Source organism: Pelecanus crispus, chromosome 11 (assembly GCF_030463565.1).
Source record: "Pelecanus crispus isolate bPelCri1 chromosome 11, bPelCri1.pri, whole genome shotgun sequence".
Taxonomy (NCBI): Eukaryota; Metazoa; Chordata; class Aves; order Pelecaniformes; family Pelecanidae; genus Pelecanus; species Pelecanus crispus.
This window is the reverse complement of record NC_134653.1, coordinates 17,892,989-17,903,726: the sequence shown is the minus strand read 5'-3', so window position 1 is coordinate 17,903,726 and position 10,738 is coordinate 17,892,989. Positions and strand designations below refer to the sequence as shown.

Here is a 10,738-nt window from a genome sequence, read left to right as displayed (position 1 = left end):
GGGACAGTACAGGTTGGGATCGGATGGGGTGGGATGGGGACAGGGCAGGGCGGGATGGGATGAGATAGGATGTGGCGGGGACAAGACGGGTCGGGACGGGATGGGAAGGGGACGGGACAGGTCGGGATGGGATGGGGCGAGACGGGACGGGGCAGAAGAACCCCCCCTGCCCCCGCGCGGGGGTGGTGCCGGGGCCCGCTCCCCTCCCAGCCCCCCTCCCCTCCCGCGCCCTCCTTTGTTTACATGGGCCGGTGGCTGGCGGAGGCGGAGGCGGCGCCGCCGGGGGCGGGCGGGGGGAGGCGGCGGGCGGGCGGGCGGGAGCCGCCGCGCTCGCACCAGCTGTTTCCCGCCTTGAGCCGCAGGCAGAGGCCGCCGGAGCCGGAGCCGGAGCCGGAGCCGGAGCCGGAGCCGGAGCCGGGCCCGGCCGCCCCCCCGCGCCGCCCCGGCATGGAGTACTTCATGGTGCCGGCCCAGAAGGTGCCCTCCCTGCAGCACTTCAGGAAATCCGAGAAGGAGGTCATCGGCGGGCTCTGCAGGTGGGGGCGCGGGGCGAGGGGGGGGGGGGGGCGGCGGCGGCGGGGAGCCCCGGCTTTGGGGAAAAAGCAAAAAAAAAAAAAAAAAAAGGCATTTTTCGTGGGGCTCGGGCTGGCGGGGGGAGCGCGGCGCGGCCGCCGCAGCCCCACCGCCCGCACGTGGTCCCGGCCGCGCACATGGGGCCGGGCGGCCGCGCGTGGCCGGGAGGGGGAGGCGCCGCCCGCCCGCTCGCCCCCCCCGCGGGGGTGGGTTTTTGGAGGGGGGGGGGCGTAAGGGAGTCGGGGGGGGGGGTCCCGGCGGGGTGTGCGTGGGGGGGGTGTGTGTTTACTGCCGGGCCTGGCCGTGACTCTGCAGCCCTCCCGGAGGAGGCGGGTCGTGGCCGGGGCTGCCGGGACATGTAGTGCGGGGAGGCGGCGGCACAAAGCCCGGGGAGGCGGCGCGGGGGGGAAGCCCGGGCGGATCGGGGGACCCCCGCCGCCGGCCGGGGATGGGGCCGGAGCCGCGGGGCCGCTCCGAGCCGGCGGGGCCTGGCGGGGAGGCGGCGGGCGGGCGGGCCCCCGCCACGCGTGGGGGGCGGCACAGGCCACGCGGGGCGGCCCTCGGCGCTCCGGGACCCGTGGGGCGGCAAAGCCCCCCCCCCCCCCCCCCCCCCCACTCCGCGCCCTGCCCCGCCGTGGGGCGGGCCTGAGCGGCCGGGCCCTGCCGCGCATCGGGGGCGGCCCGCGCCCCGAGGGGCCCTGTGGGGCCGCCCAGGCCCGTGGAGTCCCTGTGGGGCCGCCCGGGCCCCTCGCGGCCCAGCCCCGCTGTGGGGCAGCCCTCGGCAGCCGGGCCCCACCACACGTGTGGGGCGGCGCAGGCCCCTCGGGGCCCTGTGGGGCAGTCCCGGCCCCTCCAGGCCCGGCCCCTCTGGGCGCAGCCCTGCCCCACGGGGGCCCCGCGGCTCTGCCCCACCTCCCCGCTGCCCCACAGGCTCACCTGGGGTGGGGGGCTGCATCCCGGTGGTGCTCGGGGGGTGTCCGCACCTGAGGCCCCCGGGGGATGCAGCTGTGGGGCAGGGACCCGGGGCGGTGGGGTGGCTTTGCTGGGGTCCCCCGCATTAGTCGCTGTGGGTGGCTGTGGCCTGGCATGGGCCCGTGGCCTGGGTGGGAGGGCAACTGCTGGGGCAGGGAAGTGCGGCCATCCGGCCCAGGGCTGGGGGGGGCTGCGCGGCCCCAGACCTGCCCCCGGCGTGGGGCAGAGCTCTCGGGGAGCCTCGCTGCCTTTCCACTGCCCCGAGCTCCCGGCCACCCTGCCTGGAGGTCTAGGGGCTCAGGGACGCCCTGCCTGCGAGCTTGGGGACGCCCTGCCTGCCAGCTCCAGGAGCGGGGGTGCCCTGCCTGTGCGCTCAGGGGTGCCCTGCCTTGCACGCTCAGGATGCTGGGGGACGCCCTGCCTGTGTGCTCAGGGTGGGCAGGGACACCCTGCCTGTGAACTTGGGTATACCCTGCCTGCGAGCTTGGGGACGGCCTGCCTGCAAGCTTAGTGAGCTTGGGGATGCCCTTCCTGCAAACTTTGGGGATGCCCTGACTGCAAGCTTGGGGATGTGCTGCTTGCCAGCTGAGGGACACCCTGCCTGTGACCTCAGGGAGCTTGGGGCACCTGCCTGCACGGCCATGCCTCTCCTGCCCACCAGCGCAAACCAGAGCACTCGTTGTGGGCAGCAGCGGACACGAGTGGGCAGAGCAGGTGTCTGCCACGGGCCCGCCAAGCCCCCAGCCTTCTCGCCAGGCAGCAGCAGCGCGGCAGCGGTGGCTCCCACATCCCCGTGGGTTTGTTTCCCTCGAGGTCCAGGTGAGCGTGACATCCCTGCCGGGCTGTGACGGGGGCTGCCAAGCTGCCGGGGCGGGACGGACCAAATTCTACTCGCCCGACCCAAACCTCACTGCACTGGCGGGGGCCCGCGGACATCCCAGGGGCTTCTCTCCTGTGCCAGGGCTCCATTGGGTGCCACCCGCTCCCCCTGTCTCCATCCTGCCCCATCCCCAGCAGTGCTGGGTGCCAAGCTGGCTTCTGAATCCATGGGGTTTTTTCCCCCTTTCCGTATTTTGCTGTCACTTCTCAGGTCTCTTCCCAGGAAGAGCAGCTGGGGCAGGTTGCGGGAGGTCTGCCGGCAAGGAAGCAGGCTCTTCCTCCTTCCCCGGTATTTAAGAAACCGCTTCCGTGCTGCCCAGTCCTGGGCCTCTCCATCCCATTCCCCTTGTGTGGCCATGGCTGGCGGTCCAGCATCCCGGAGCAGTGCTCCAGCCACCTCCCTGGCCCCACCCGGCATCACTGCAGGGAGACAGGGGACAGACCCTGCCTGTGCAAAGAGACGACATCTCTGAGACCTGCTGGGGTTTGGCACATTTTGGGGGTGAGTTTGGGGCTGGTTTGCAGCAGGAGCAGGGAGGTGGGTGACAGCCACTGCCGGACGGGGGCCCTGTGCCACGATCCCACCGCAGGCAGCTCCTGGTCCATGAGGCAGATGGCTGCTCCCCACGAGTGGGGCAGACCCCTAGGCACGCGTCCCAGCTCCGTACCCCCCAGGACACCCACTGGGAGCTGCACAGGAGGGATCCAGTGCAGCAGGCGTTCGGCACCCAGCACCAGTGTGCACCGGGACACTGCTACGGTGGCTGGGGACAAACGTCTTCCCCTCGGCTGAGCTGGGATCCTTCCCTGTCCCCCTGGGCTGAGCTGGGATCCTTCCTGATCCCTCCAGGATGAGCTGGGATCTTGTCCTGGCCCTGTGTATCTCGGAGGAGTCACAGTGCGTTCCCTGGTCGCAACAGGCGATGGTGGCCTGGGAGCCTCCGGGTGCTACCTGGGCACATGGCGGTGCTGCGAGCAGGGCTTGGCTTTGCAGCGTAGACCCCATGGCTCCCAAACATCCATGGTTCCTCCACGGCCTCATCAGAACGGCAGGGAGGGCAGGGTGCCGGGCTTTGCTTTTCAGCCTGGTGTTGGCAAGGTGCTGGGTGGGACAGTCCCGTCTCCCCATCCTGGAGCCGCTGGGTAACTGGGCGGGAGGCTGAAGCCCGTCTTATCTCGCCTCACGCCGGCAGCCTGGCCCTTGTGTTTAGTCTTCGGTGCCTCACTGCATCCCTGGTGCCAGCAGCCTGACTTGCAGCCGGTGGGTGCTGGGTGCTTGTGTGCACCCCGGAGAGAGCTGCTGCTGGCAGCGGTGGGGAGGCAAAATGGCCAGCGGTGTGGCAGGGGCTGCTGGTCCTGTTGGTTTGGTGTAATGGCCAGCTATTGCCCCATCACTTGGCTTATTAATTGCCGGTGCTGGCCGCTGCCCGGCAAGCTCACTGCCCCTGCGATCCAAAACCCGTGCCAAGATTTGGTCGTCCTGCTCCCTGGGCTGTCTCGGGGAAGGAGCAGGGTGTGGGTGAAGAAGCTGGACCCCCACAGTGGTGGGCTTTGCTCAGGGGGCCAGTGCCCTGGACCCACGGCTGTTGGCCTTGGCTGGCTGGAGCCCTCCCCGCCGCCGTCCCTGCTTGCTGCTGGCAGCTTCGCTGGTTCTGGGAGGCATTTCCCAGCCCATCTGCGGGGCGAGGGTGCGGGGGGCGAGGAGGCGGCGGCAGGAAGCAGGCAGGAGCTGCGGCTTGGGGTGGGACAGGGGCTTCTCTGCTGGGAGCTGTCATCTGGAAGCCATCAGCAGGGCGGGAGGGAGGGAGCCGCCTTCCCGGGGCCACACACACCGGCCAGCCTTGCGGGGACACAGCCGGCCAGCCCACAGCCTCCCTCACCCGCCCGGGGGTCCCTGCCGTGCCCTGCCTTCCCCTCGGCTCCCCTTGCCCAGGCTTGCTGCTGGCGCTGGCATTGGGCACCCTGTGTCTGAGCCCAGCAGAGCTGGGGGGCTGAAGCAGTACCGCTGTTTGGTCGATGCATCCCCCAGAGCTTTGGATACAGGGCTGGAGAAACCCACCCACCCACTTTTGTGCTCGCTGGCACTACAGCCATCGTCCTGTCCGTGTTTCCCATCCCTTTGGCAGCTTGGCAACGTCATTGCAAAGCGAGGGGGGACACGGCAGGGGCAAACCAGTGGCAGGGGTGCAGCCCCCTCCTCCTTAACCCCGTGCCTCTCTCACAGCTTGGCTAACATCCCGTTGACTCCGGAGACCCAGCGGGACCAGGAGCGGCGGATACGCAGGGAAATTGCGAACAGCAACGAGAGACGGCGGATGCAGAGCATCAATGCTGGCTTCCAGTCTCTGAAAACCCTCATCCCGCACACGGACGGGGAGAAGCTCAGCAAGGTGAGTGGGACGTCACCGGGGCTGCAGTGATGCAGGATGCAGATGCTGGTCCTGCATGTGGAGGTTTTTGGCATTGTTTGTCGGGCAGAACAGGGCTGTAAGAGTAATTTTAGGTGTTTGCATATGTTAATTCAGCGATGGAGGTCTCTCCTGGGGAGGTTTCCTCAGTGGGAGTGGGTGTGCATTGCACAGCACCCCGCACCCCAGGAGCAGGGTGGCATGTGCTTGGGTGATGAGGTGGCCCCGCTGTAGAGGGGAGTGGGGCGAGGAGGTGGCGCCCGGCAGCCGGTCAGGTTCCCAAGATGGGTGAACTGGAGGTTCTCCATGGTGGAAATCCCAGGGGAGACCCAGGGGTGAAGCAGATGCCAGGCAAGGAGCGGTGCTGCTGCCTCCTGGGCAGGGAGGGAGCTCAGCAGGAGGGGGGCTTGGAGGGACGCTGCAGTCTCCTGCCTCAGTGTGCCCCTCCGGCTCTCCTGCAGGCGGCTATCCTCCAGCAGACGGCTGAGTACATCTTCTCCCTGGAGCAGGAGAAGACTCGGCTACTGCAGCAGAACACCCAGCTCAAGCGGTTCATCCAGGTAGCGCCTGCCTGCGCGCCCCAGGGATGGGATGGGAAGGGATGGGACAGTCCCTGCTGTCCGGGGAGGGGATGTCGTCGCTGTTCCTTGGGGTGAGGGTGAGACCCTCTACCCTAATAAGCCAGGGATTGGAGATGTTTTGCACCCTCCTGGCAGGGCAGGAGAACCCTGTTCAACCTGGCATCCCTTACCTGGCAGGGGGAGAAGGGCTGGGGTCCCATTTTCCATTTGGGGTATCGGTGCGGCTCAGTGGCAGCTCTGGCTCTGGGGTGGCCCAGTTGAACCACCCTGGGTGTCATGGTGTGAGAAGCAGGTTTGCACAAGGCTTGGGGGGTGAGGACGAGGAGGGTGGGCACGCACAGGAGCTCGCCCGCCCCCAGGCTGTGCCGCCCCTATAGATGAAGGCGTTGACCCCATGTGCTGCCTGTGTCCCCAGGGAGCCCCTTCCCTGCAGGGAGCTCTGTTGGGGGGTGGCCGAGGGGGTGGCATCACCCAGACGTGGTCCAGATGGAGGTGAGAGCATCAGGGCTGGTCCCTGTCCCCTGACACTGCATCCCTGCGGCAGGAGTTCAGCGGCTCCTCCCCGAAACGGCGACGGGCAGAGGACAAAGACGAGGGGATCGGCTCGCCGGACATCTGGGAGGACGAGAAGGCTGAGGATCTGCGGCGGGAGATGATCGAGCTCCGGCAGCAGCTGGACAAGGAACGCTCGGTCCGCATGATGCTGGAGGAGCAGGTGAGGCCACGCGGGGCTGGATCTGGCTGTGGGGCTGGATCTGGCTGCGGCGCGGCCGCCCGTGCGGCACCGCGCTGGCTGCGCACGCAGCGGGCTCGCCCTCTAGCGGGCTGCGCCGCGGCCGTGCCGGAGGCCCCCGGGGACACCGGCGCTGCCGCAGCGTAACGGGCCCTCTGCTCTGGCCGCCTCTGCTCTGCGCTTGGCCGTGGGCTCCCCGGCTCTGCTGTGCCCACCCCACAGGGACCCTGCCTGTCAGGGGCTGCCATGCTGGGGGCAGGCTGGGCTCCCCACCAACGACAGGGCTCTCTCTCTCGGCCGGCAGGTTCGCTCCCTGGAGGCCCACATGTACCCCGAGAAGCTGAAGGTGATCGCTCAGCAAGTGCAGCTCCAGCAGCAGCAGGAACAGGTGAGGTTGCTGCACCAGGAGAAGCTAGAGCGCGAGCAGCAGATCCGAACCCAGGTGAGTGCGCGGACAGCGCCCCAGCCCACCTTGGCCATAGCCCACCCGTGGGGACACCCTGGCGGCCTCTTGGGGAGTTGGGGCAGTTCAGCGATGTGCTTGGCACCTCCCGTCCCTTAGGGCTGGCTGGAACAGACAGTCGTGTCCCGGTAAAGCTCTTGCCCTCGGGGAATTGGGAAAGGGTTGGGCCACATGCCCCCCCCGCTCACGGGGGCTGTGCTTGTGGGCACCCCACGTGTTGTGGGGGGATCATGTCTTGGACTGTGCCATGGCGGCTTCCAAGCAGCTCTGTTCCCCGGCGCAGAGGGCTTTGTATGTGGAAGGTCGCTTTCTGGTGGGCGGGGGGATTCACCTTGGCGCTAGCGAGCCCGTGGCTTTCCAAGGCTGTGCTGGGAGGTGCCGGGTGCAGCCACATTTGACTCACCCCCCACGGCAGCTAGGCTTTCCCCACCGGGCATGGGTGGAGGGCAGCTCCCGCTCGGGTGAGCTGTGGTCCTGCTCCAGCTCCTCCCACCTGGCACATTTCCTCGCCCTCGGGCGATGAACGGGCATCCATCCTGTCGGCGGGTGATGCCAGCAGTCATGATGGCACCACCGCCAGCGGTTGATGCAGGTCATGCTCCCTGTGCTGGAGCGGGTGGTTTGCAGCAGCATGGAGGCCAACCCCATCTCTGGGGCTTCACCTCTCCCTGGGTGACTCCTGCAGAGTTTTGGGAGTCCGCTCCCCAAACCGCTCCCTGCTGCCCGCCAGGCTGGGAATGGAGAGCAGGTGAGCTGGCAGGCAGCGCTGCCGGGCAGACGTGGTAGGACTGCGGGGACGTGGCAGGACTGCGGGGACGGGAGCCTTCAGCCTTCTCCTCGGCACAGTCGGGTTTGCCAACGGTGGGGGGAGCCTTACGCCAGCCTGGTGCAGCGAGGAGGCAAGCATGGTGCCGGCACCCGGTCCTTGCTCGCTGCCGCCCTCAAGCTCAGCCTGGGGGGACGCCCGCCTGGGGAGCTTCAAAGGGAGAGAGAAAAACCAACTTCCTCCCTCCTTTGGCTTCTGCTGAGCTGCGTCCCTGCAGGATCCCCGCTGGCTGCCTCCTGGGGAAGTTCAGCCTATTTTTAGGTGAACTCTCCTTAGCCTCCTGCTAGGGCGGATCTTCCCATCCGCTGTTATAGCAAGGATCTCCGAGGGGTGTGGCGGGTTCCTAGCTGCACAGATCAGGGTGATGGGAGGGCTGGCACTTGCCTCTCCTGGCTTAAAAGCCCAAATCTTTCCCCCTTTGGGAGACAGAGAATCCTTTGCGTTCCACTCTGCCAAAGCTAAGGTGATGGCAACTTTCAGCTGACATCCTCTCGTGTCCATCCGGGATGGGTGAACTGGAGCAGCTGAGCTGCTGCTTCAGCTTTTATGGACTCTTGAAGGAGTTTGGGTTCCACAGGCAAGCATGATGCTCTCCCCATCACTGCCGTGCCCAGGTTCCTGCTGACCAGGAGGGGTTTGGCTTCTCTCCCCAGCTCCTGCCATCACATGCTCCCCCAGCGCCCACCCACCACCCCACCGTGATCGTTCCAGCGCCGCCTCCCTCCCATCACGTCACCGTGGTCACCATGGGCCCGTCCTCGGTCATCAACACAGTCTCCACGTCCCGGCAAAACCTGGACACCATCGTCCAGGTAAGGGGGGGACCAAGGAGGACAGCGGCAGGGGGGCTTTGGGGGGTCCCTAACCCCCCTGCACGTGTCGGAGCCGGGGACACGACGTCCTGACGGCCAGTGGTTGCCCTTGGCAGGCGATCCAGCACATCGAGGGGACTCAGGAGAAGCAGCTGCAGGAAGAGGAGCAGAGACGCGCAGTCATCGTGACGCCGGCGCGCGCCTGCCCCGAGCCCTCCACCTCTGACACCGCCTCTGACACCGAGGGCAACGACAGTGACTCCATGGACCAGAGCAAAGAAGAGCCCTCGGGGGACGGGGAGCTGCCCTGACACCCCCTGGCCAGCAGCCGGGGAGGGGAGCCGGGGCTGGGGGGGGGGGGGAAACGTCAGAGAATATGCTGAAATTTTTAAAAAATACAACGCGATTTGGGTCTCTTTTATGACCTTTTTCCAATACTGTAAAGCAGAGTGCTAGAAGCGGGCAAAGGTCACCCTTCAGCTCCCGGGGGGGCGGCTTGGGGGGGGGCGGGTGCTCAAGGGGGGCCACAACAGGACACGGGGGGTTCGGGGCGCAGTGGGATGGTGGCGGGGGTGGTGTTAGGGATGGGGGGGTTGCAGCCCCCCACCCCATTTTATCAACCCCCCCTGCCGACCCACAGGGAATCCTGCCAAGCCGGCAGCAGCCCCAGCGTTCCCGATGGCGTTCCCTTGGAACGGGGCCTTCGTTTGGGATCTTGATTTGGTTTTTTCCCTCCTCTTTTGTGTTTTTTTTTTTTTTAATTAAATGTTTGTTTGTAAGCAGGGGGGAGATGCCAAGTGACACGGCAGCGAAGGCGGGACAGGGACCCCCAGCTTCAGGGTATAACCAGCCCCACGACAGCTCCTGCACCCCGCATGGGGCAGGGAAAACCCCTTTGGAGAGTAAAAATTCCCAGGATTATGCCCATCGGAGCAGAGGCAGGAGGGCCAGCATGTGCCACCCACCTGGCATTTCCAACACCCGCCTCAACACAGGGATGGCAGTTTGGGGGCTGATTTTACACCCCTATCCCTGTCCCTTCCCCATCCCTGTCCCCATCCCCTTCCTGTCCCTCCATCCCACTCCTATCCCTCCTTTAAGCACTTAATCCGGTTTGCGGGGTCTGTCAGCTCCGAAGAGCTTTTCTGTTTCGTGATTGTGTCGCTTGGGTCTGTTGTGGCAGGCGGGGTGGGGGGGGGGGGTGTCCCCATTTTGTGTGTGTCCCCCCCGCCCCTGCTGCCCCCCCCCCCACCTGGCTGTAGGGTTTTAGGCCAGTTGTGTGTAGAGCCTCGGTGGTATTTGGTAGGTTTCCCCCCCAGCTGCAGCTGTTTCTCGGTTCCTTTCCCTTTTTTTTTTTTTTTTTTTTGTATTTTTTTTACAATTTTCAGGTCTTTGTGTTGATTGAGAAGCTATTCTATTTTGTTAAGAAAGTGGAAAAAAAAAAAAGAGGCTCGTGCCTTTGTAAAGAAACAAAATAAAGTTTGTACTTGGTTTTTTAGAAGCTTGGTCCTGGTGTTAATGTCTGTTGGGGGTGACAGGGACAGGGCTGAATCCGGCTCCTGCGGGACACTGGATGCTCTCCAGGGACCTGGGACTTGGGTGGTCAGGGGAGCGCTGCCTGCTTTGGGAATCACAGGCAGGGAGCGGGCAGGAGGCAACGGCAGCAGGATGCTGGCCCTGGCGAGGTTTCCTGCTGAGTGGCTGGGCTATATTTAAAGGCTCAGCCCTGCCAGCGCTGCCTGCACATGCTACGAGTGTGTTGGGGCTCAGCTCCCTGCTGAGATGGGGGCAGGTCTGGGACTGGTTTTAGTGAGGCTGCTCGGCTGTGGGGGGCCGGTGTCAGGCTTTGTGTCCCCCCACCCTGGGGATGGCACCGGTGGCACCCCAGGATGTGGGGTGCTGCCATGGCTTGGGGAGGGGGCACCCATCTCTCCCTGTGGCTCTCCGTGGGGTTCCTGGCTTGCCTCATGGCTCTGTCGGGGTGGGGGCACCCACCTCTCTCCATGGCTTTTTGGGGGGGCACACATCTTTTCCCACAGGGCACCCCCCTCTCTGTGGGGCACCCACCTCTCAGCTCCTCCCACGGCTGTGGATCTCTCCCACTCTCCCTCCACACTGTGGCCCTCCGCAGTGCCTAGCCGAGGGCTGGCTCCTGCCTGCTCCCCCGCCATTGCCCCCTCCCTGCCACCCCAATCTCAGAGCCAGGGGCTCCCCCTGCTCCCACACTTGCAGGAGGAGCTGGGCTTGGGCAGGGGGGGTGGGAGGAGATACTGTTTTTCTCCCTGTTTGGCCCCTTCCCCAAGAAAAAGCTGGGTCATGGCTCCCCAGAGTGGCTCCTCCAGCGCTGAAGACGTGCCCTCTGCCACGGCCAGGCTTTGGGGACAGCGCCGCGTGGCCGTCCCCCTGCAAGCGAGGGTGATGGAAGCTGGTGACCCTGCACCTCCAGCTGCCACCGTTCCCCTGTGCCATGCTGCTGGTGTGGTGCTGGTGA

General features: G+C 66.1%; 1 protein-coding gene across 1 annotated transcript; it reads left to right on the top strand.

Annotated features, from left to right (window-relative positions):
- The first annotated feature begins 447 nt into the window (after positions 1–447).
- TFAP4 (transcription factor AP-4) lies at positions 448–8,558 on the top strand. The gene is made up of 7 exons (XM_075719092.1): positions 448–536; positions 4,649–4,814; positions 5,294–5,392; positions 5,958–6,128; positions 6,451–6,588; positions 8,089–8,247; positions 8,364–8,558. The coding sequence occupies exons 1-7, from the start codon at positions 448–450 to the stop codon at positions 8,556–8,558; spliced, it is 1,017 nt and encodes a 338-aa protein (XP_075575207.1).
- Positions 8,559–10,738: the final 2,180 nt, after the last annotated feature.